This window comes from Semicossyphus pulcher, unplaced genomic scaffold, assembly GCF_022749685.1.
Source record: "Semicossyphus pulcher isolate SPU_LCO1_2020_fin unplaced genomic scaffold, fSemPul1.0.p SCAF_13, whole genome shotgun sequence".
NCBI lineage: Eukaryota > Metazoa > Chordata > Actinopteri > Labriformes > Labridae > Semicossyphus > Semicossyphus pulcher.
This window is the reverse complement of record NW_027211637.1, coordinates 11,413,258-11,439,336: the sequence shown is the minus strand read 5'-3', so window position 1 is coordinate 11,439,336 and position 26,079 is coordinate 11,413,258. Positions and strand designations below refer to the sequence as shown.

The window sequence follows — 26,079 nt, the reverse complement described above, 5'->3', positions numbered from 1 at the left end:
GAAGATGTCAGATGATCTATCCATATTATATAGATTAGTGAAAATGGGACATCAGCAAGTTCTGACTCAGTAAAAAAAAAAAAGAAGAAAAAAGAAAGTTTACATCGTGCAATATATTTTTGGTCACAGGTTTTCTTTCTTAACAGATTATTTTATGGTTTCTGTCTGGCTGTGTCAGCTGCTGTAGATTATGCTAGATCTTTTTTTTTTTACGGTTGGATAAAATCATGCCTCTGTCTTAAAACTATCATCTCACTGACATCTGCCATCGTGACTTGATTACTTAGTAAATAAAGGGTGGCTACGGAAAAAGAAACTGACATTTTCTACCCACTGTGATTCAGCCTTCTTTTTCTTGTTTAGTCCGTTCCCCCTGTTTACTTTAGCAAACACTTATCTGAGTGAATCAGACTCACACTTTACTAGCATTGCAGACTGCACGTATAGTCACAGCTTGTTTTCTGGTTAAATGACGAGTACATTTTCCCTATGGGGGAGCAATAAAGCTTAACTTATGTTATCTTAAATGTAGATTGTGTGTTCATCCTCAAGAAGGTAGCCTTAGGTCTGATCCTCACTGCTCCCCTAAAGTCTTGACTTTGTTGCCTTCTTGCATGTGCTTCCTGCTAGATGTTTTTTTCGGATATAAAAACAGTTCTGCATGTCTATTTGCAAAATAGTTAAGGTTGCATGTTTTAACTCTCCAGTCAAGATGTAGCACTGGTATGTGTGGTAGTAGAAGGATATACTTATTTAAATTGACAATAAGGTTATGTCTGAGTCTATGTATCTGACTGTTCAATATAGTTGTTAATGACTGTAATAGAAAATAATTATTAATTAAAGTCTGATTTGGTACATTTAGGGGTATGAGGTCAAAAGAGTTCATATGCATTAGCTCACATTAACCACTGTGTGTATACTTTCTTTTTGTGTATGGGAGCATTGTTTCTTCACCACATAGATGTATTTATAGAGATAAAGTAAGATAAGAGCTGCAAGTGTAGATATTACCTCTTGTTAGATAAAACCTGGTTTGAGTGTTCATGGTACTTTAATTTTCAGAGTTTTACAGATTCGCACATACTTTTGTAATAACACAATACTCTGTTATTAGAGCACCTAAACCAACATTACAGGCATTAAGTTGTGAAACCAAAACAGTGCCAAAAATGACGTTTGCCTGCCCCATTGTTTAATTTCGCAAAGATTTAATTGAAAACTATGCCTTTCTCTCTGTCAAGACAGCCATGATTTACTCCTGACCCATGATATAGTGTAGTAATGTATAAGGTCCAGATAAGTCATACATTTCTTTAAATAAATCACTGAGGATTTATGGCAGTACATGAACATTGGTTAGTATTCTTTTCATTTCGATTGGAACACTAGTATTTTTTTCTGAGACAATAAATTGTTTTCATACCATGGTAGACTGCAATGATACTTCAACAATTTTACTGTTAATTAATCAGTTTTGATACTTTTAATGTAATTTGCCTTTCTTGCCTAGATGTGTTCCTGTGATCCTAGAAGGTGATATAATAGTTGGCAAGATCGTAGAGAAATATTGTGTAGAGGTATTTTGGTGTTTATCCATGAGGCTTTGGTGTGTCTGGTCTGTTCACTCAGATGACGAGGTAACAGTGGGGAAGTTCTATGCCACCTTCCTGATACAGGACTACTTCAGGAAGTTCAAGAGGCGCAAAGAGCAAGGTCTTGTGGGAAGGCGCTCATGGGAGAGGCTGAACACCACCTTGGCTCTACAGGTCAGTAAAGTACAATGTATCATTCTCATGTTCATTGGAATCCCATGGATTACTGTCCCATAGATTTACGACATTGAAATAATTAAAACCAGTATGTTGGAAGACTCAGATTGGAACGATGTCTTTGTTTTGTCTGGATTGTTATTTAGTCCTTCCCCAGGTCTCCATTATTATCCCCTTAGGTATCTTCAGCTTATACAGAGTTTTCTTATTAGAGATCTAACAAAGACATTCCTTAACAGAAACCAAGGGTTCTGCACTAACTTTAAGTGGGTAATTTAAGTGAATTGAAAGGGTTGCTTCACCAAAATTCAAAATACATGTTTTTACTTAGCACCAGTAATATATAGCAATAAGTACAGTTTTGATGAATTCATCCATGTGACAACACAAGAAATATACTGTGGTCAGTTTCTGTTTAGATATATAAATATATTTTCTAAAATACTGGGGCCAGGAAGCCAACAATAAAGTTTAGAGTTAAGTTCCTAAACAATCCTTTTAAAAGCTTTAAAAAGTTATGACCATGTTGACAAAGTTACAGAGATATGCATGGCTCTTCTTTGCCATCATGTCAAAATCCAGCACAAGTTTCCAAAGCCTATCTCAAGAACTGAGAAGTCTTATTATCTTTATAACAAGAGAGTCTGAATCTTGTCAAAGGTTATCAAAGGGATTTGCCCCTTTTGAGTTATTCATCAAATTATTTAACAGATTTCTAGCATTTTACACCCGCATTCCAGCAACTGGATTTTTTTCATTGTAATTAAGAACTACTTATTACCAGATAAATAGTTCCCCTGAGAACTATACACACTCACTCTGAATACCTTTTAAGCAATGTTTACAGTGCTTATGAAACGCTCTCTTGTATGAACAGAGTTGGGACAGAGACATGTTTGCATTTAAAAAAAGTTAAATGTATGCCAACAGTAACTCTCACTTTCTCTAAACCAGATAGATACACATGAATACAAAAGGTAGAATTGGTATTACAGCTACTCTCTTTATAGGCTGGCCTGCGCACACTGCATGACATTGGACCAGAGATCCGTCGAGCTATATCATGTGACCTGCAAGAGGAGGGGCTGGTAGATGCGAATGTTGATGAAGAGGAAGAAATCTACAGGGTAAACCTTGAAGATCCACTTCAGAAATATTTTTAAGACATTAAATACTTTACTACAGTGGTAGCAGCAAGAATGCAAGCTTAATGAAACCTAATGAAAAAAAGGAAAGTACATAATGGATTGTGTCATGGAAGGGGATTTTGAGAAAGTCTGACAGGTGTATGTGAAAAGAAAAAGTCGGAGACATCTGCTTTTTCTTCTAACCAGCATCTTTGAACAGTTAAGTGTAATTTATTATGCTGTTTTTTCACCGTTTTCATTGGTTTATGGTGTCTCTGCAGCGTAATGGTGGTCTTTTTGGGAACAATGTGGATCAGCAAGGCTACTTCCGCCAAACCACTGTCACCCAACGTCCCCTAAAGATTTTACCCTTTTCCACCAGCATCTCAACTGAAACAAAACAAACAGGCCTGAGAGCCAACGAAGATAACAGAGGAAGGGGAACAGAGACTAACTTGTCACCCATCCAGTATAATCATCATCACAACCCTCATCCATATAGTCATCCTCACTGTATTTCCTTTTGCCATCAATCACCAATACCCTCCAATGCCAACCTCAACAATGCCAACTTGCCCTCACTTCTCTCCATGGCCAATGGGAAGCAGCAGCAGTTTTTGTTAAGGCAACACCATCCGACCTCAACTAAAAATGGAACATCTGTGACCACTGTCAACAAAGGGGTACAAGACAAGCCTCGGAAGTCCCACTCCACAAGGTCAGTGACTTGAGACCTAAAAAGGACGTCACAATGTACTAAACAGAACCATTTATTATTATAGATATTTTTGCAGAGATTTTTACCACCATGGGGATAGAAAGTGTTGACTCCTTTCTGTCAAAGAGTCCTCCATATATCACAATGTGAGACTCAAAGTGGACGAACATCATCTTTATTCCAAGCATTCTTCTTTCTGGTCAAAATCTGATGCCTTCGGACTAAAAGGTGCCATATAAATGTTTTCAAATATTTTGAATTTTTTCTCTTTCATTTGCCTCTTCAGGGTTTTCTGGGGAGGCAAATGAAAGAGAATGAAGAATGAATAAGCCTTGGGTTATGAGATACAACCCTTTAACTGACATCATTGCCCCCCTTATAATGATGCAGGTTGATGAAATTGGTACTATGGATAATTCACCGACTTTGCTTTAAATGGTTTTCATTGGAAGTCATTTCTACAGAAGAAATTGTTTCAGTGGCAACTTTTATAATAAAAGTAGTTGTAAGAGTAACTATAGTAATTTTTAAACATTTTAATTTGTGTCCTGCTCTCCTGTTGCAAATAATCCTGTCTGATTTTCCCATTCCTCTCCTTGCAGCAAGACACACTTCTATGAGGCCTACATTGGGTATATGCATAATATAATAACTTAAAAGGGATTCATTTCACAATTGATTGTTTTTGGTGGTAGGTGTTTCACAAAACATGCCGTGAACGTTTCTTCCTGGTGAACAGCAAGAGACAGTTTGTGTTGGTCTCTATACATGTAAAAGTAAATTAGCATTTTAGGGTCAGGCCTCATAATGATTCAACAAAGTCTGTGTTTCACAAAATTAATGTTGATGCATTATTGCCATAAACTTCAAATATGTAAAGAAAGAAAAAAGCTAATTCTTCTGACATCTAATTGTTATGTATGTATTACTGTTGAATTTTTTACTGATCAATGTTTGATGGATTGTTTCTTTGACGCAGTGATGCAAAGTCAGAAAGCGGCGGTAGAGTTCGTCCTATATCTCTCCAAGATGATCCTTGGGGCAGGGACAGTGATGAAGAACAAGGATCAGGAGAGTACTACAGTGGGGAGGAGTTTCACAAAGACAACATCAAGCTCACAAGGGACAGGTACCAAGTCAAACATTTTCCCCCTCAAAATATTTTAATTGTATTGTAATTCATTTGCTAGTTCACTTTAATTGAAAAAGGCCCTTGTAAAGATGTTAAGTTCTGATCATTTCATTTTGGAGGTTGTCCAACAAGGACAACCATGATACAGAAAGAGGCTTGGACCTTGAGGTTTCCAGGGGAGACCATCAGCATGATGGTTCCTATGATGATGACCAGCAGCCAATCTTCCAAGATAGCAGACGTTCATCCGGGAGATGGTTTTTACCCTCACCTCAAGGTAGTATGCTACAGCTCAAAAAGTGCGTTTTACTGTTTCTTTTTCATTTTTTGTTGAGTTATTGAGATGTGATTGAGATTCACTGACAGTTCATATTTAATACATTCGTTGATCATTTATTTGAAGAAGAGGACAATGTGCATTAATCAACATTCAAACAAAATGTAAATGCACCCGGGTTAGCCAAAAGGCTAGTCTTCAGCGGTTGTTCCTTTTGTCAGGTGTTGTTGGCATCCTAAAACAAAAAAAAAATTCAATAGGCACAATAGTTAAAAATATACTAGTTTGTGATAAAAGCTTACAATACAGACAATGGTAAACAACATGAGTGGACAGAATCTGATTCACAGGTGATATGCAAACAGTTTGAGCAGTCAGTGTTGACATGTTTGGTTATCAACAAGCCATTTCTTGACAACACTTCAAAGAATAATGATAGGGACTGTCTTATTGACTGTTTTACTGAATTCCATTGATATGATGCTCTGAAGGAAAAGGCGGCCTGACTAAACACAGATTTTATGAAGGAGATTGTGCAGTCCCGACCTAGTTGCACCTCTAGTTGCTCATTTTGCAGTAGATTTGCTAAAGATAAGATAAGCTAGTCCTTTATTACGGTGGCCGGCAAGGGCAAACGTGCTGCAACAGCCAAAACGATTTCGATTAGAAGAAACGAGCTGCAAGTTCAGAAACGATGTAAATTAAAAAACACATGCAAAAGTCCAAAACAAATGCAACGACGGAAACGCGCTGCAAATGAAAAAACCTGCTGCAAAAAGCCAAAACAAATACATTAACATCAAACGCGCTGCAAATACAGAAACGATGCGAAGTCAGAAACACACAAACCCAGAAAACACATGCAAAAGAAAAACGCTGCAAATACAGCCCTCACAACGGAAGTGCTCCAGGCCTGTAGGGGGCGCTCGGTGTGACAGGTTTATTATTAACGGGAGAGAGAAGGAGATGAGACAGTGAATTTACTCTCCGCTCCAGCAACGTGTAACATTCTAATGTCATGTACTACTGACAACTTTAAAACATGAGCAAAGATTTCACAACTTTTGTTGAGACACGGCTCCTGATCAACTGACAGCTTTGCTAAAGTAACCGCTGCTAATTGTAGCTTCTGTTAGCCGTGCAGCTAGCGGTTCTTTATGACTCTATCAGGTATCGGGCTCCGAGTACAGTAAAGTGTTAGTGTTAACTCAACTAGCAAAAGGTAGTTCGGGTGTTTTGGGTTATCTTGTCCGCAGTGGAAGCTACGGCCGGGCCGCTACCATAAAGGACCGAGACCAACACCACTCAGATTGAGATCAGGGAAGACAGTAGCGCGGTGGTTTTCTTGCTGGGTTCGGCACCAGTGAGATTTCCCATCCGAACCCCCGCTTAGGCCCCCTGGAGATGGGCACGAACTGATGCTAATCAACCCCGATGTCAGAGTCCAGGGGGCTGTTTTCTGTGTCACGAAGCTGCCTTCTTTAATTATGTCCTAACGACGATATCTTCCGCGGTTAATATAGATTCGCAGCTGAGGTTATGTGTATATGGAAAGTTTTCGAGACGTAACTTTACACATGTAAAGACACAGAATTAAGCCGTGCAGTAAGTAGCTGGGACTGAATGCCTTCGCATCACGGAGTCTATGCATTCAGTTAGTGATTAATATATGAAAGAGCCCCCCCGCAGATGTTTAAATTGATTAGTCTGTAGGTATTTATCACTGATTAAATCAAATTTATTAATTCATTTTAATTATATTTGGCCAAATAAAGTTATTTCCTCGCATTTCATTCATGAAGTTAATGTATCTGACCTAACTGTGGATCCTGTATACAAGTGAAATTATGTGCATCATTGTTAGTGTGTAAGAAATGTATATGTTGTTGTTACATTATCAATTTTTTTTTGCAGCATTCCTCTCTTGCCTTATTTGCAGCAGCAGTGTTGGTTTTCACCGTAATAACCTTTTACATATTTATCTTCCCTTTAAACAATTTGACGCCGAGCCGGACAGAGTAATCATAAAGAACCGCTAGCTGCACGGCTAACAGAAGCTACAATTAGCAGCGGTTACTTTAGCAAAGCTATCAGTTGATCCGGAGCCGTGTCTCAACAAAAGTTGTGAATTCTTTGCTCATGTTTTAAAGTTGTCAGTAGTACATGACCAACAGAGACTCTCCGCTCTAACATTAGAAAGTCTGAGAAGTAATAAATTCACTGTCTCGTCTCCCTCTCTCTCCCGTTTATATAATAAACCTGTCACACCGAGCGCCCCCTGCAGGCCTGGAGCACTTCCGTTGTGAGGGCTGTATTTGCAGCGTTTTTCTTTTGCATGTGTTTTCTGGGTTTGTGTTTTTTTGACTTTGCATCGTTTCTGTATTTGCAGCGCGTTTCTTCTAATCGAAATCGTTTGGGCTGTTGCAGTGGGTTTGCCCTTGCCGGCCACCGTACTTTATTGATCCCCAGGGGGGAAATTCGGGTGAAATCATACGTAATCGTAGGCAGACATTTTTGTATTTGATGAGGTTTTCCCAGCTAGGCAGATTATATTTCTTTATAATAATATGGCATGTTGAAAACTGAATGGCTTATTGTGAAAAGTTTTAAGTGCTTCTTTATATAGTGATTCCAGTTGTTTTAAGGTTATAGAGTGTGCATTGGACCAGCTTATGAGACAATAGGTGATGTGGGAGAGAACCATTGCGTGGAAGAATAACTAACTAAGCTTCTGGTAAACCTGAAATTTGCCACATTGAACTTTACTTTAGTACAGACCTTTTTAATGTTGGTTTTAAAGCTGAGGTTTGAATCTATCTGTACTCCTATTTGTATTCTGAGACAGCTTTGAGTCTTTCTCCTGAAAGTAGCTCCATCTGTTTCATGATCTCCAGAGAGAACTGCACTCAAAAAATATCCAGGTAGCTTTCTAACATTTGGGGTAAAATCTTTGAAAGCAAAACGCAAGATTCGTAGAGCCTGCATGCAGATGAACACACGACAGCCCTCGTTCGAAACTCGATAAATTATCTAAAACAATAAATTAGTCTTTATCAATAAACAGGGGTGGACAGTAACAAAGTAAATTTACTTAAGTACTGTACTTAAGTACATTTTGTGAGTATCTGTATTTTACTTGAGTATTATTGTTGGGGGAAACGTATTACTTTTACTCCACTACATTTGAAAGACAATATCTGACTTTTGACTCCACTACATATCTATGAATGTTTTCATTACTTGCTACTTTTGCTCTGAAGTCAGCTCATGAATTTTTTTTTCCTTCTAAAATCCATAAGAAGAACTCTGTTCGTGTAGTTCTGCGTGTGGTTTGTCTTAGTGGTGTTGCCGTACCTGTACCTTGTGCGTCTCCACGGTTGAACGTAGAGCAAATGCAGAGCAAACATCAATCAGATCAGGCAGTTCATTTTGTGGTGGTAATGATGGCTATGGCAGACTTTTTCCCTGGTCATCAGGCACTTTTGGTTGTTCCTATTATTGTTCCTATTATTTTGGAGCTGCAAACCTGGAAATCTGTAGCATGTGAGTTTAAAATGCAAATAATGATTTCTAAATAAACATAACTCAGCAGAATGTACACTCATGTATTCTTGACTCATGTATTGTGAAAATACGTTTTGAGATGTTTTTAAAAAGTACTTTGAATACTTAAGTATTTTTAAAAGCAAGAACTCCAGTACTTTAACTCAAGCCACTCACTCAACAAAGTAATGATTGAGGGCCTGTGCCACATCAGTCAGTCGGAGTCGGTCGCCTCTCAATCGGAACGTTCGAGGTTTGATCCCTGACTGCTACAGTAACATGTCAGAGTTTCCTTGGGCAAGACACTGAGCCCCAAACTGCATAGCCATCGGGTATGAATGGCCATAGATCTGATTGGAAATAAGCACTTTGGCCTTTGCCATCAGTGTGTGAATGAGTGTGTGAATGTGACATGTAGTGTAAAAGCAGCTTTGACTGGTTGGAAGACTAGAAAAGCGCTATATAAGTCCAGTGCATTTATAACCCTGTTTCTTACCATTGCAAATGTATGCCTACTATGGGACAGCTTTAATTTTGTGGCTTTTTTTATAGCATTGTCCCGTTCCTTCATTAATTTTTGGATATTATCGTTCATCCAGGGAAGAGTCTGTTTGTTGTTTATATGTTTTATTTTTATTGAAAATGCATTCATTGTAGATTGGATTTATTCAGTAAAATTTTGACTAGATATTTATTCCTCATTTTCAAGGACTACGTTGTCCCTGTTTATGTTTTGCTTTAAAGTTCTCTTGCTTATTTTCCAGGATGCCAAAGTATTCCTTTTTGCCATCATGAGAAGTAAAATGCCTGCAGGTTAACTTTCTTGAGATAAGCACCATATTATGGTCTGACAGCCCAGTTATCATATTATGTAATTATGTAATTCTTTCTGGTCTGTTGCTAAATATTAGGCTGATTTGGGTGTCGTTGTTTGTAATTCCTGTTGGCCCTTTAACTATTTGAACCAAATTAAAACCATCATTAATTTGCTTTCGTTTTTTCTTTGAAGACTTGTCATCCAAGTTTAAGTCAAGATTACAATGACCTCTTATTAAAAACCACATTGACATAACACCTTCCTGAATTTATCATACAAGCTCATGTTTGAGGATGGTGGTTGATAGAAGAACTATAGGTATATAGGACCTATGAGGCGACTCACATTTATCGTTTGGATTTTGCCATTGAATCTTATTGCATGACACGAAATGACTAGAGCAGCCAATTTAGAATTATCATGGAGCCAAGTCTCTGATAAACAAAGAAAATCTCAGTTAGACTCCAGTAATATATGACTTATCTGGTCACTTTTTTGGTTTTAAGCTTTGTGTACCTCCCGCAGTCTACAAGTCTATATGTCCTTGGGGTCCTTGTCCCCAAATTGCTCACGGTGAAATAGCCAACGGGTATAAATGTGATGACTGATTGACAGCCTCTGCCATCAGTGTGTGAATGTGTGCGTGAATGTGACATGTAGTGTAAAAGCAGCTTTGAGTGGTTGCAAAGACTAGAAAAGTGATATATAAGTATAAGTAAATTTACCTAATCTTTGGCTTTGCTTTTGGGTCCCAAATAAGTTGCGAGTTGTTTACGTTCTAAAGATTTTCAACTTCTGGTTCATTCTGAATGCTGTGTTTACTACCCTATGTTTGTTTTTGTTTTTGCACGTGTTTGTGCGGCGTGTTCCAAGGAAATTGGAAATTGGAGCATGCATCATTGCTGATGACTAGGACTCTGATAAATGGTAAATGGATTGTACTTATATAGCGCTTTTCTAGTCTTTGCGACCACATTCACCCATTCACACACACTGATGGCAGAGGCAGCTACGTAAAGTGCCCAACACATTCACACACTGAAAGCAATTTGGGGATCTTACAACCCAAGGACACTTAGACAATGTAGCCTGGGGAATGAACCTCCGACCTTCCGATGGAAAGACGACCGACTCTACCACTGAGCCACAGCCGCCCGTAAATATCTCCCGACAGAAGCAGACAGATGGCTATTATAACAGCCTTGTTTTTTGCTCTTTTCCCCCTTCGGTTGTATCAGTGTGGGATTAAGAAGGCCAAGGTGAACTCTCCGTACCCAAAGATGTTGTGGACTTTGTTTATTTATAACACGGAATCCCGTGAGCAATCGGTTCATAATTGTTGTGGATCATAGATGCATGTATAGATATAAGCCGGTTATACAAACTTCAAAATTTGCATGTAAAGTAACAGAGTGACCACTGTGCCTGACCGACCTACCACCATCTTGTCATTGTCCAAAACAACTCTATAAGTTTTTCAGATAAAAGTTTTCTGAAGTTAAAAAAATTGAATGCACGTATCGATAAACTGGGTTGACCTATAAAATATTAAACTAATGTTTGTTCAGTCATATTACTGTCATTCAGATTAAGTTTCATCAAATTACACAGTGCAAATACTGATATAAGATCAATTACATTGTTATGTCTTAATACTGAATTACACCTATGTTTTAATTCTGCAGAAACGTTCTCGTGGATCATCTAGCTTTGTTAGTGAATATAATCACAGGAATAATATATATGCAAGTATATATGCAACTCCAGAGTTGGAGACCAGAGAGTAATTATTTTTGGTTCTTGTGTGTTCATCCAGCCTCCAACAGACCGACATTCAGTTTTGAGTGTCTTTGCAGAAAAAGCAGTCGGGATGAGGCTCCACTGTCTCCATCCTGCACAGCTCCTCCACTACATCTGGCTCAGAAGCAGGTAGAAATACACCTTGAAGTGTCACTAATTGCAATCGTACAATGGTAGAAATAGCAGCTGTAAGGGGCCTGTTTTGGCTCTTCTCTCTACCCTAAAAATAGCTTAATTGACTCTTATTTGTCATCATAAACTCTGAACTCCAACCTCAGGTAATGGCAGTGGCCGGTTTCGATGCCAAGAGAATTCACCACCTGTCTCCTGCACGGTCGCTGCGCTCCTGGGCCACGCCTCCTGCCTCACCCATCAGCCCTGACTGCTTACACTGCTACACACCACTTATACAGGTCTGGTTTCTTTGTGAAAAACACCACATTTTATTATAATATAAACCACAGGTTGTCCAGCATTTTACCAAGATTAGGTTAATATTGCCTATGTTGAAATTGCAATGGCATGGATTTTGAGCTAAAATAGATCATTGACTTTGAATTCCATTGAACTCCTATGTAGTATAGTACTGTTGATATTCTCATCAGATTTGACATTTTATATTAATCTGCCAATCTGATTACAGTGCTTAATAGATATAGCATCTCAATCAATGTCTTACCAATGTCAGAATATAGAATTTAAAAATATACACCTGTGTATGTTTGTTTTTGCATATATGGACTAAGGTGGACTGGCGCAGTTCAGGCAGCGTTGGCAGCCTCCCTGGAACAGTGAAGAGGAGTTTGTGGTACACAGATGGCCAGGATGGCTCTCCTAGTTGCAGCCACTCTCCATCACACCTGCAGTTACCTACAGAGAGCTGCAAGCACTGCCTGCAGAAGCGAGGCAGTGCCGACAGTCTGGTGGAGGCTGTGAGTAAAAAAGTGTTTTCCTATCCATGTTCCATCAGAAGTTAGGACTACAGTCCAAATCTACTAAGATCCAATTGATATGTATATGGAGATTGTTAACATGTAAAAGGTAAAATATGGTTTGGAGGTGATCCGTGAACTGGGGGGACGCATGTGAAAAGCTGTGATTTTGGGGGGTGCGTGGGGAGAATGTTTGGAGGTTACAGTGTGTGTTTTACTGTGAGTGAAATAAAAATCTCTGAATTAAATTAACACACTGTTCATTTAACATTGGTAGCAGAGGATGACAGCTAGTTATAAAGTTTAGCTGAAGTTTGATGAAACCAGGCCATATGAAAGCTGAAGGAATATCTGGAAAGTCAATATCTGGACGCAAGTTACTTGACAAAAAGAAACAAGCCCTTTTGCTTTGGGGGATTGAGGGGAAAGCCAGGGAAGAATCCATGGAAATACCCACAGAAGATTTGGCAGTGATAACAATATGGCTACGCTGCTAGCAAATTTGGATGGCGTGTTCCTAAAGAGAAAAAAGACAGCACATAGGAAGCATATTCTCATTTTGATGGAATTACAAAAAAGCCTTTCCTTCATGGTGGAATACATTATCGACTTTGAAGAGCGATACATGTGGATGAAAAAGTATAACATGACCCTTCTTGAGGCTGTGATAGCCTTTAAGCTGTTGAACACAGCATGTTAAAACAAAAAAAACAGGCAACTAGCATTGACAGCATGCATGGAATTCACTTTCTCATCTATGAAATCAGAACTAAAGAGAATCTTCAGAGGAAAAGCACTTTAGAAGGAATACAAGTGAACAATTTGTGATAAAAGAATTATCGTCCCAGTTTCGGGCGTAGACATTAGCCAGGATAAGAGGTGTGTTGTATAGCCTACCTACTACTATTATGAAGCAGCCAAAGGAGTCGGTTTCTACACTTGACATAACAAATGGAATGTTCTTATTTAGAAGTATTGCTGAACCTCTTGAAAGTGGTATGATTGGCCAATCCATCCTCCCCTAACACGAAAGTGATGAAAGTTTGCAGGTATGTTTCTTGAAGGAAGGCTATATCCACGTTAAGCTTCCCCAGGTGACCTAGGATCTTTTTATGTTTAACAGGATGATTTAGGGATTTAACATTCCAGCCTACTTCACAGCTGGGTGACCAACTTGGAATCTGTAGGGTTGTCATGATCTTATTAGGAAAAAAAATGTTTAAGGCTGTATTCAGGGGTTTTTTTCACTGAAAAGACCCCATGATCGAAACAATGAAAAAGAAAAGAGAAAAAAAAGAAAAACAATCCACATTAGATAAGTATGGTACAAGACATTCCCACCCCTGTCACCTATAAAAAACGTGGTTAAACCCCTTGCAAAGAAATCCACACATTTAAGGGTGCACTCTTCTTACTAGACAACAACTCTACTGAAAATAGAACATGACCTAATGTAAGGCACAATAAAGTTTAGTTGACCCATTTCAAACCAAAGGCATATTATTTATACCAGTGTAGAAAAATTAAACATCTCAGTGAAAAAAAAAAAAAAAAGGTTGTTCTTCAACACACTGTTAGATATTGTTCATATAGCTCATGATATTAACTATTCATCTTACTGTCTCTAGCAAGGTAAAGCAATTTGTAACTTTTTTGTGGTAAGTGAATGGTAAGCTTAAAAGAAGGAATAAGATAAGCAACATTCTTGGCTGCTGCAGTCATAGTGTAAAATGTTTACTCACCAGGGAGGACCACATCAACATATCAAATGAAAAAGCAAGTCACTCTCACAACAGTCATGATACATCACTTGTTGCAACTCACAGGACTTTAGTTTTCACATAAGCAAAGCGTCCTCTGTTCAAAGCCTCTTTCAGCAGCTTAGAGACTGCCGCTGGAGAGCTGGAGCTCGGAGTCTCTGGCACAGTCAGTATTGGATATTGGAGCACCTCATCCTCCCTTTTAAATCAAGGCATTTCCTCCGCAGTTTGGTTACCTCCATCTCTTGTTTCCTACCCTGGTTTGCAGCAAGATCACATCATCTGAGCATGATGTTAGTCTGTCTTCCATGTCACTAATAGTTGTCTTCACGATCTCAGCTGCAGTGGGATGCAAGAAAAAAAAAAAAAAAAAAAAAATGCAGGAATTGTTTTGGACATGGAAAACGACTGTGATGTTCAAGCAACCTGTACCCGTTCTGGTCACTACTGTGTAGATATAAAAGATAAAGAGACATAGAGAGATGACAAAACATTGTGAAAACAAACTTTTTCATGCACTCATGGATAAGTGTCCAGGGTCCACCACAGAGGCTATACAATGACAACAGTGTAGAATTTACTGATGAAGAGAAGAGAGATATGGCTGAAAACTTTAACGAGGTAAAAACAACTGCAGGATACAGTTCATGGAGGGGCTACTGGAAACACACAACCACACACTCCCAGAGATCATCCAGAAGGTGATATGAGACAATGGATGTGACTAGGACACTGCTCTAAACTGGGCCCTTACGGCTAAGAACAGCATGCTCATTGTCCATGGCCAAAGTCCACATCAACTGGTGTTGGGACAGAATCCTAACCTCCCCTCTGTAATGGTTGATAAGCCACCTGCTCCAGAGGGTACAATTGTAAGTACTAGGGTAGGACATATCAGCCATGCATACTTCTGAGAAAGCATTCACAGAAGCTGAGTGTTCAGAGAGGATAAGAGCACTCTGTAAGCAGCTTAGTCCTACAGATGAGAAATATTAGACAGGAGACAAAATGTATTACAAGAGAGCAGACTGTACAGAATGGAAGGGACTGGGGATAGTAATTGGTCAGGATGGAGCTGTTGTATTTGTAAGACATGGTGAAATTCTTGTAAGATTGCATAACTTTAGGCTTACTAAGGTGATCACACAGGACCAGAAAAAGAAGACAGTACAATATGATGCCAATAGAAGAGAAGGAAGTGAGAAAGGCATCGTAAATGCAGCACATAGCGAACAGAATACAGATGATGAACAGGGCAACATCAGTAATAGTGAAGTGAACACAAGTGAAGTGCATACACCCATGATCAGGGGCCTTGCCAGGTATTCTGGGCCCCAAGAAAAGATATCCCATTGGACCCCACTACCACAGCCCAAGTTAACCCTGCAGAATTGCTATTACCACACCACTAAAACCAAATGACCCATTGAAAGCTTTAAATAACTATACTATTGTGTTGTGCCTCTAAAAATTGGTGCTGAAAATCAGAGTGATATACAGCACATCTGTAGTCAAATGTATTTTTAAAAACACCAAACATTTCACTCATCAGTATGTACAAGGAGGAAGAGAGAAGTACACACTCTTTTTCAGTAAAAAAACAAAAAAAAAACAGAATAAGAACTGAATACTGTAAATTCAATATATTGGAAAGTGCATGAAACATAAAGGGTGACCGAGCAGGGGATTTCCCTCACACACACACACACACACACACACACACTTTACATTTCTGTGCTAAACGTATCTCTTACTCAATCACAAATGTAACACTGACTTAAGGTACACATTTCTGTGGGTCCAACAGCAAAACCAGAATGTCATGTTTCACCCATTGTAGTAATACCTAAGCACTTCATTTAGTCTTATGGCTTCTGCAAGGGGCTCCAGTGCCATTACGAAAAGGAGTGGTGAGAGTGGATCACTTGCTTTGTTCCAGGTCCTACAGGGAAGGCAGATGACCTCAGACTATATATAGTAACTATAGATTTAAGCTTAAATTCCTAAAGAGTGAAATTTAGATAGCTTTAGCTAATGTGATTAAATGCTTTTCCCATGTCTAAAGAAAGAGCAGCTATTGGGATACCCAGGGGTCTCATTTATAAAAAAAATAATTCAGATTTATAAAGCCGTGTGCATGCACACCTGCACGCAATGTTCCCTTTAAAAAACACTATCAACCTAGAAATGTGTACACGTGGATCAGCTTTTTATTCCACCCTCTACAAGCCCACATTAAACCATAAGAGAGAGACAATTGAAGTGCCAAGACAAGTGAATTTCCCTTTGGGGATCAATAAAGTTATTGTTATTGTTATTATTGTTATAAATGGTCAATGCAAATGTGATTCAATGCATTCAATGCATTGTGAATGTAAATGCATACAAATGAACCGGCTGATCAAAGGAGGTTGTTTATGATGAATCACAGTAACAACCAAGAGGAAGTTGAAGGAAATTAACTGTCTGACACAGATTAAGGTGCTTGTGATTGAGGTGTTGAGTTCAGAACGCACATATTGCTTGGAGGACACAGCAGGGGGTTATAAACAAGTGAAAACTCAGCGAGTGAGTTGTTACAGCATGCACATAGTTCACCAGAAGTGCCAGTGAATGTATCAGCTGCAATAGGCAATTTCCCAGCAGTATTTATATGTTTACAGAAACCACATTAATTACTTCACATTATGACTGAATGTTCAAGTCAATCAGAGGTCTCCTCCCTCTGGTATATTATTTAATAGAAGTTTGAGCTGTGAAATGCAAGCTTTTTAATTTGTTTAGTTAGGATGAACTTGGCCTAAACGTTGTTTAAGACTGATTAAAATGATTTGTAATGATTTTCCTAGAACGGTCACTGGCTTTATTTGTAGACTTTTCATATTTATACGATCCATATGTGCAGGTAGTGAGATTTTTCCCGTGAAGGTGACAGGTGAAGGCAGCGTCTGAAGCACCTAAATTAGCATCATGTTAGCTGGCGAAGCTATTTGTCAAGCTAGACTGACAACACTGACATACACACTCAGATGGTATTTTGGTTGTCATAACAATAGTGAGCATGCTAAGGTTAGCCAAGTAGCTGTAAGATAACAACACTGCATGTAACTGGCTTTGTGCTTCGTAACCAAACGATATTTTTTCGATTTCTTGGATTTTGGCGGTTGGTCAGTGTTAATGTCGGCCGACGTGGTCTTGTTGGTATCTGATGCGTCAGCTGTTTTTGTTTTCACCCCTGTAATATATTTGTCCATTGGCAATGCTAGACTTTTTCTCCGTGTGTGTCTGAATGTGTAATCTGTCATGGAAATCACCAGGGCAACGCATTTGTGTACTGTGCGACCCGAAAATGAGTCCGGGTTATCCAACGTCAAAACATAGTTCCGCCTGCTACATTTTCCAAAAGAAAAAAAAAGCACACAGGAGCGGTGACGCCCCACAGTTTGGGAGTCACTGGCCTAGGCAAATAATGCAACGATATTGGCTAACAGAAAACAATCGGTAGTTAAACACATTTGCTTCGTTCTGCTACATAATTTACTGTTGGCCAAAATCAACACCGTTTGTCATATTAGCTGGCAAAGTTATTTGTCAAGCTAGATAACTGACATACACATTCAGAATGGTAGTCATAACGTTAGCGAGCATGCTAAGGTTAGCCAACTAGCTGTAACATCAATACACTGCATGGCTAAGACCAAATGGCAAATTACGTTGGTCTCCATGATTCACATGCCCTGCCGATGTTAACTCTATTCATGCATGTACTTTGTGTTGGTGTAGTTCTAGGTACTGTGTTTGTTGGCATTATCTGTCTCCATTTCACAGCTTGCTTTGTCTCATGTTGTGACTGTAGGGGTGGAGAATGAGCTCTAGGCAGAGGTACTCGCGAGCGTGCAGATACGTCACATCCTCTTCTTTTGCAGAAACAGCCCAAGTGCTTTACATAAAAATCATCCCACAAGCAATGGAGGAAGTTGGGGAGGGTCTCAATTTCAGTTTCTCTACTTTCCCTTCACACATTGGCAATAAAAAATTATATTTGATTGATGAATATATGTAAAATCTTACTTGTAGCCTCTTTAAAGGAGAAATTACACCCTGGAAAAAGCCACAGTCAGTCAAAGCTGGGGTCCGTTTCAGAAAAGAGGTTCAACAAACCCTCAGTCTAACCCCAGACTGTGGTTTGACTTACTCTGAGTTAAAATTTGCTGGCTTTTTGGTTTCAGGACAGCTGATCAGAGTTAGTTCAATCAACTCTGAGTAGGTTCAGCCAGAGTTAAAAAGCCAGCATTAATGGAGCCCCGATACCACGATTGACCATGGCAACGGTACACAAAAAGAGGTCCACCTATGTCATACCAGTGGAGCTCGAAATCCTCATGCGGACATTCAGCAAATACGAGCATGTTTTTAGAAAAAAAAAGTAACACGGCTGCAAAAGACAGAGAAGCGGCGTGGGAAGAAACTGCTGCTCGAGTAAATTTGCAAGTTTGAACTGGTCTATTTATTTAATACTTAATCACGACTGGAAGCTAAAATTTATGTTAATTTAGGAGCAATCCAGCGGGAGAAAAAAACATACATGGAAGCAGTTAAAAATAAATACCAGAACATCATTCAGGCAAAATGGACTCATGGCTGAACCTCACTTCAATCATATTTTAAATATTAAACTAATGAAATATCATTCAGTGGCTGTTTTAATGTGCATTAGCTTTATCCCTAACGTGATGCTGACTTCATTCATTATAATTCATGTTGATTGAACTGAATTGTGTTAGTTTAAAAAACAAAAAATGATGACTTTGACACAGATTTGTCTTTTGATTTTTTTATCATAATTATAAAAGACTTTTGCAAAGGGGTCAGAGCACCACAGAGACACAACGTTTCTTCTTTTAATTCGGTAACCGCTCAAACACACGCGTGAGACGGGCTGAACGAATGAGGAAGTCGAATGAGGGTTATATATTCTAGAGGGAGGAGACAGAGTGAAACTCTGAGTTTCCTGAAGAAAACCTGCTCCCGACCAGGTTAGGTTCACAGACACAGTTACCATAGTAACCAACTCAGAGTTAAAGTTACCTCTCTTTCTGAAACAGCAAACCCAAGGTTTCCCTCATTTCAGGGTTAACAAACCCGGGGTTTTCACTAAACCCGCTTTCTGAAACGAACCCCTGGTGTTGTCTGTATCAATAGAAGCAAAAGAAAAATGTAATTGACCTTAGCTGTGGAAAAAGTTGTAGACAACGTAACAGCTTGTGGTTTCACTCATTCTGGATTCCTACAACATCCAGCTTGCATTGTACCCCTCCCTCTGAAAAGAATGTGTGGTTACCCTGATGATAATGAAGGGCAAACACGCCATAAAGTTCCACAGATCAGAGCAGTTTGCTCTTGTTTTGTGTCTGATTGTGGAGAGAAGCTGTCTGCACCTCCACTCTCTGCTGTGCAGTGCTGCGCTCTCATTTGAGCACACACTGACGGACCTCAACTGCATGCACAGATCGATGAGGAGACGGGAGAATAGGGGCAGATCTTTTAACAGTTTGCTGTAAAGTCCAGACTCGACAGGTGTTTACTAGTATTACTCTCTGTAATGCAGCTTTATGTTTTTAAAATGAGCGCAACAGCAGCTTGTCCATATAATGATCCCCATCTTGCGTAACGGCTGTGTGGACAAAGTGTGCCATGTGCCGAGGTTGAGCCTCGCACAGCCATAGACTGATTGTTCTCCCGATATAATAATGACAATATATTATCAACAGATTGTTTTTACAGACAAATACATTTTTTGATCACACAAAAGGTGGAATTGTCGTCATGATCACTGGAAACTCTGAGCCTGACAGCCCTTATAATACGCCACAGCTCCCACCAACTGCTGGTGCTGTTAGCGCTGGTGTTTGTGAATTAGGTGCTTTTTGCCACAAGGCTCATTTGCATAGAAAAGGGACAAATTTGCTCCGGTTGTTTGCATAACATGACTCGTTGAAATATGGGGCTCTTGAGCACAGAGATGCTGCTTGCTCTGCAGCGCACTTTGGGTGCATTCAACCCTCTGCCTGTGCTTGGAGTATGAGTCTTTTTGTGTCATTTGCACAGGTTTATAGCAGGCACAAAAGCCGCGCAATCCTTTAGTGAATTCCCCCCTTAGAATTCTACCAAATATATCTAAAAACAAAACAAAAACAGAGCATCATGGTCTTCACCTGCATTGTACCAGAGTTTAAGGAGAGCAAGAGGTAAAGAGACACTGGAGTGAAATACTGCCCATTTCCAGTCAAGGACACTGATTGCTGCAGGCGATCACAAAGGGGGCAGGCGTCCTGGCTTCAGGAAGTGTAGTTTAGCAAGCTCTCTGGCCTCCGCCAGATGATGCGTTTTACATAGTCTGGCGGAGGTTTTCCAGAGGAGCGGATAGCATCCTCGAAAGGCACAGAGCAAAATTGCATTTCTGTTCTACCATAATGGCATTAGCTCACCATAATAGCATGATAGGACTGAGGTTGAAAATCGGTGAATTTGTCCTTTAAACTTCACAAAAGAAGAAAAAAAGGCTTTAATTAGTTGCCCATGTTTTATATTCTCTTTCTACCTTGACATTACGCTTCTTTGAGAATAATATAGATATGTGCTTATTTTGGTTAAAAGTATAGAGCTAGGCTCTACCAAGCCATCTATCATAAATTCTTATTGTATCTTTTTCCATGAGAAGTATTTCCTGAAGCATAACCACATCTGAGTTCTTTTGTTTAGCTAAGCAGATGATTCCTTTTAGCATGTCAGTTCAAGCCAACTTCAATACACTAGTTCCAATGGCTACCTAGCTGTGTCATTGTCTCTCTCTGCATAAATGTCTCTCATGTCCATGATCCAGAACAGGTTAATTTTAAGCCCCAAATTTTTCAGAAAACAGAACCTTCATCCACACGACATGTACCGAGGTCTTCCAAGTTATGTTACTTAAACTCAGTTATAACAATAAATTGACTGTCAAATATTTGGCCTAAGATGAATTCCTCTCACAAAAATGTACTCCCTAAGTGGGATTTAAACTGGACAACCAAAAATCTTGGAAAAACAACAAAGATATACTAACAAATCAGCATAGGCATAAATATACTACTTTAGCAGAAACATCATTTTATTTACATGTGTGCCTGTTGTGTGCAAGTAGCATGGGCTCCAACGTATAATATTATTTAATAAAATCCATCCATTAGCTATATCGCTTATCCTGTTCAGGATCATGGGGGGGACTTGACACAATCTTAGCCATAGGACAAGAGGCAGGGTACACCCTGGAGGAGGGGTACACCCTGGACAGTCAATTACAGGGCTGACGCAAAAGACAAACAACCTTTCACTCTCATATTCAAACTTCTGAGCAATTACAAAACCAATGAGCATGTCTTTAGACTGTGGGAGGAAGCCGGAGTATCCGGAGGAAACCCACGCATGCACAGGGAGAACATGCAAACTCCACACAGCAAGGCCCAGCAGAAACCACCGCACCGCCATGCACACCTAATAAAATATCATCAATATTTTAACATAATAAAATATTATAATTAGCACTAACCATGTTTGCTCAAATCTATTCAACTTCCTCAGCAGGGTAGATATTTTCAACAGACCTCTACACAGCTGCATCTTCCTCAAAACAATGCCTCGTTTCACCAACTTCAACCTACAATACTGCTCTGCATGCATATTTGGTGTAAATGCTGAAAGCATTCACAGCACAGGAACCTTTCAAAGTCCGTAAAGTTTGAGCAAAATGAGTGAAAAATGCGCAACATCAGAGTGGGTGATGTCATCGCCAGAGGGGGGAGGCTCCCAATCCTCCCAAACAAATTGCAACAGCGCACAGACTGCTCACTCCAAATACATAAATAAGACATCAAATCGTAGGTAATCTTGTGCTGCTCGTGGTAAATGAGTGCCCGAAGCCAAAAAATGTACACTTTTGCCACTAGATGCCTCAATGTCACAGAAAGTTGCCCAACTGCTCTAATATTAAACATTTCTGGAGAACTCCAAATGGAAGCCCTGTTTATTTCGCCGCCCTGACCACATTTTTGGCAGTAGAGACATAAAATTCGAATGACAGCTTCATCAGACCGTTATGATGATCATATTAAGGTTTTGTGTTGATAGCATTTGAGAGGGTGCTTTCAACTGAAATCTCACACAGCTGCTGCTAATCAACCAACAGCCTCTCCTCATGAGCCATCACCACGGCCAGGGGCGCAACTACCTACTTTCTGAGGGCTATGCAGACACATTATTGGATATCAGTTACTGATTGGACTCTGCATCTAATCAGACTTATCGCAACAGCACTGTCGTGTTATTTCTGAGTGAAGACATTTAAACTCAAGTGTATCACTCCCAAGTTCTATAATTTATCTGTTTTATGATTCACCATCTAGTTAAAAAAAAAGATAACTGTCTGAACAACAAAATAACCACAAACAAGTTCTAAGTATATTGTAAATACTGATCAGTACACAGTTTACTAGAAGTAGCTTTAGCTAATCTGAATATTTACAAGCCTCCTCTTGATACACTGTTCTAGCGTAGCGCCCCTATGCGCAGCATATAGTACCCACTGTTTGCGCCACTGACCACTGCAACAGCTGAGTTCAGCTAGGGGTCACTTGAGTTCATTTGGAACTCAACTGAAACACATACACACCCAGGACAGACATTTTAACACTCTCTCAAGCATTTCTCAAGGCTGGTCTTCCATTTTAAACTCCTCCATCATCCTCATCACCTCCTCAGTCATCTTCCTCACCTCCAAACTGACTCTCATCACCTTTAACCTAACCTTTCTTACCTCCTCAGTCCTCTTCAGCAGGCACTCACTTGAGTTCAGTTGGAGCTCAGTTGACACACACACCCAGGACAGACATTTGAACACTCTCTCAAGCATTTTTCAAGGCTGGTCTTCCATTTTAAACTCCTCCATCGTCCTCATCACCTCCTCAGTCATCTTCATCACCTCCAACTTTCTATGTTTTCCTCTAACCCCTATAAGGACCCCAGGAAGTGCTTAGAGCCCACTGTGTAGCACTGGTTCAAGTAATTACACTCTAACATGCACACACAATTCAGATAACCATAAATGTTTCCTTTGTTGTTGTTCTCAGGTGTTGATCTCTGAAGGTCTGGAGAAATACGCCAGGGACCCCAAGTTTGTTTCAGCGGCCAAACATGAGATTGCAGACGCCTGCGAGATGACCATCGATGAGATGGACAGCGCAGCCAGTAATCTGCTGAACGGAAGTATGGGAAATGGCAGCAACGGGGGAACAGGAAATGTAACCTCAGACACACATGCCACCACACATCTAAAAGACAGCAGTATCCGTGAATACAGTGACGAAGAACAGTGCACAGCTGTAGAATTTAAGGAAGACCTTACAGACGAGATGATATGCATCACATCGCTATAGTAGCGGCTACCACATACTTTTTTAAGGATTTTGAAATTAAATTTGTACTAACTATTCCACAGTGAGAGGATGTAAGTGCATCCTGCAATACAAAGAAAATGTAAAACATGGATGGAGAAAAGAACAAAGTGCCTTGTTTTCGCAGTCTGTGGGATGGAGAATAGAAACATGAGAGAGATGAAAGAAAAAGATGGATTGATGGGAGAGTTGAGATTTTCTCCAGCAAATATTGAAACCAGAGAGAATCAACCTACCTGCCAGCCTGCCTGCCTGTCACTCAGCAGGATTTCAGTATACTCCCTTAGTGGCTGTTTTATATTTTATTATTATCAAGAGTTGTTTGACACAGCAGATGCCCGGCAGCATTACAAAGCCAGTTTGAATGTTGTTGAAATCTGAAATCTGTTAGAATGTGCAGGGAGTCACAATGATGTCTCAAATGCTGGCTTTTCAAAATTGCATTTTCCTGCTTTAAAACCCACCTGACATAAACTTCATGTATATATAATGTGTGATTTCAACCCTTTACTGGCCACGAAAACAGCCTCAGTTTTGATCTGCCGCAGGTCATGTACATTACATTTTGGATACTATGATTATGAGTATATATGTATCTCTGGAAAAAATAAGAGACCACTGCAAAAATGTGTTTTTCTCTCGTTCTACTATTTGTAGCTTTGTGTAAAATTAACTTTTGATTTATTGTATATAACATTTCTCCCTACTTCCAAATACAATCTTTTCATTTAGGTTCATGTTCATTTTTAAAAAACAGAATACAAATGTTTTAGTTAGGAAGAGTTCAGAAATCAATATTTGGTGGAATAACCCAGATTTTTAATCACAGCTTTCATGCATCTTACCATGCTCTCCACCCGTCTTTCAAATTGCTGTTGGGTAAACTTATGCCATTCTTGGGGCAAAAATTCTGCTCAGTTTTGTTCGATGGCTTGTGACCCTCTATGTTCCTCTTGATCCCATTTCAGAGGTTTTCAATGGGGTTCAGATCTGGATTGGGCTGGCCATGACATGTAGGGAGAGATGCTGATTTAAGGAAAATTTGGAGTAGTCTCTTAATTTTTTCTGGAGCTGTGTATGTATATATATATATATATTTTTTTTTTTCTGTTAATGTATCTCAGCTAATCTGAGTGCAGATTAACGATCAGGCTGATCAAAAAGCCAACAAAACAGGTAGGTATAATATAAATCCGGGAACTGCTACAGGATCACAGTCCAGTGTTTAAGGATTAAATGATGCCAGTCTCACTACTTGACTTAAAAAGGAAATCACATATCAATGAAAAAAGGCTTTTTCCATCTTTATACTAACAAATATAGACACTAGGTTTACAGTAATAATACTAGTTTGATTACTTCAGACTCACTGAAAAAAACTGAAAACATTTGGGATGATACTACTATGTCATATTTTCTCCATAGTGATCCTTTACCTTTCATCAAAAGTTCTTGAACACTCGAAGATAGAGGATGTCTCACTCAGAATCCCTAAAAACCCAGTATGTAATAATTCAATTTATTTAGCTCTGCAGCAGACTATTTGAATGTGAGGTTATGAAAATTAGACAAGCATTGAGTGTTCACATTGAGAAAGTGATAACAACCGTAGAGAAAATGTTTCTGTTGACACATGATACAATGATATAATGGTGATGGCACACAATTCTGACCAGTGGGACTCTGAATAGAAAAATATATTCAGTTCTTTATGAAATTATCATCTGTCCCACCGCCATCTTAGTTTATGTTTGGCTCAAACTTTTACTGTCTAAACAGCTGAATAGCTTTGCTTCGTGGCGAATTTGGTTTTGTGGATTGTACATTACATTTCACAGGTTTCATCTGCTGAGCAGCAATGAAAATAAGTGACATTTCTCTCAGGCATTGTATTTCTTGTTTCACAAGTAAAATGAAGTAAGCAAAAACTGACCACAAAGGTCTGACAGATATTTGCTATTTGTTGTATAAAAAGCCACAACAGAAGGGCAAACTATATTTTTTAAATTTTCTGAGAATATTCAGCAAATTGTTGGTGGCTGTTTATAATGTGTTCTTGGAATTAAATGATAGCTGTTAGCTGTTGCCTTTTATGTGCAAGATCTCTTTTTTTATCGCAACACCAGTGTCTGTTTTGCACACAGCTGCTGTCTGCGGAAGGGGAAACTTTGAAACCTGCTCACAGATAAAAACACTGAATAAAAACAATATTTCTCTTCTGCTTCTGTCCAATACTAACCGGTGTCTACCACTGCCAACTGTTATGTCTTGTTTTCAAGTTTTCAGGGCAAAATGTTTGTTCTGTGTAAAGGGCTCTTTCATACAAAAAAAACACAACGAAATCAGTACCTGCATTAATGCGCACATCAATTATCAATTTGTCCTCGAAGTTAATGTGTTGTAAGCACGAAAAATGGGAAAGCATAAGGATGTGAATGACTATGACAAGGCCATATTGTGATGGCTAGACGACAAAACTGCAGCTCCTGTGGGGTGTTCCCGGTGTGCAGTGGTCAGTACCTGTCCAAAAGTGGTCCAAGAATGAAGGAAAACTGGTGAACCGGGGACAGGGTCATGGGTGGCCAAGGCTCACTGAGGCGCTTGGGGAGCGAAGGCTGGCCTATGTGGTCCAATTCAACAGAAAAGCTATAAATATGCAGTATATACGCAATATACTGTATATACAGTTGCAATCAGAAATATTCAACCCCCT

General features: G+C 39.4%; 1 protein-coding gene across 1 annotated transcript in view; it reads left to right on the top strand.

Moving 5' to 3' along the window:
• cacna1db (calcium channel, voltage-dependent, L type, alpha 1D subunit, b) overlaps positions 1-25,587 on the top strand; it is a 180,394-nt gene extending 154,807 nt beyond the window's left edge. The window contains exons 39-47 of the mRNA XM_069659609.1: positions 1,633-1,769; positions 2,783-2,899; positions 3,181-3,617; positions 4,597-4,746; positions 4,869-5,026; positions 11,203-11,315; positions 11,465-11,599; positions 11,933-12,118; positions 23,043-25,587. Of these exons, the coding sequence (XP_069515710.1) occupies positions 1,633-1,769; positions 2,783-2,899; positions 3,181-3,617; positions 4,597-4,746; positions 4,869-5,026; positions 11,203-11,315; positions 11,465-11,599; positions 11,933-12,118; positions 23,043-23,348 (1,739 nt within the window). The 3' untranslated portion in view covers positions 23,349-25,587. The remainder of the gene's footprint in view (positions 1-1,632; positions 1,770-2,782; positions 2,900-3,180; positions 3,618-4,596; positions 4,747-4,868; positions 5,027-11,202; positions 11,316-11,464; positions 11,600-11,932; positions 12,119-23,042) is intronic.
• Positions 25,588-26,079: the final 492 nt, after the last annotated feature.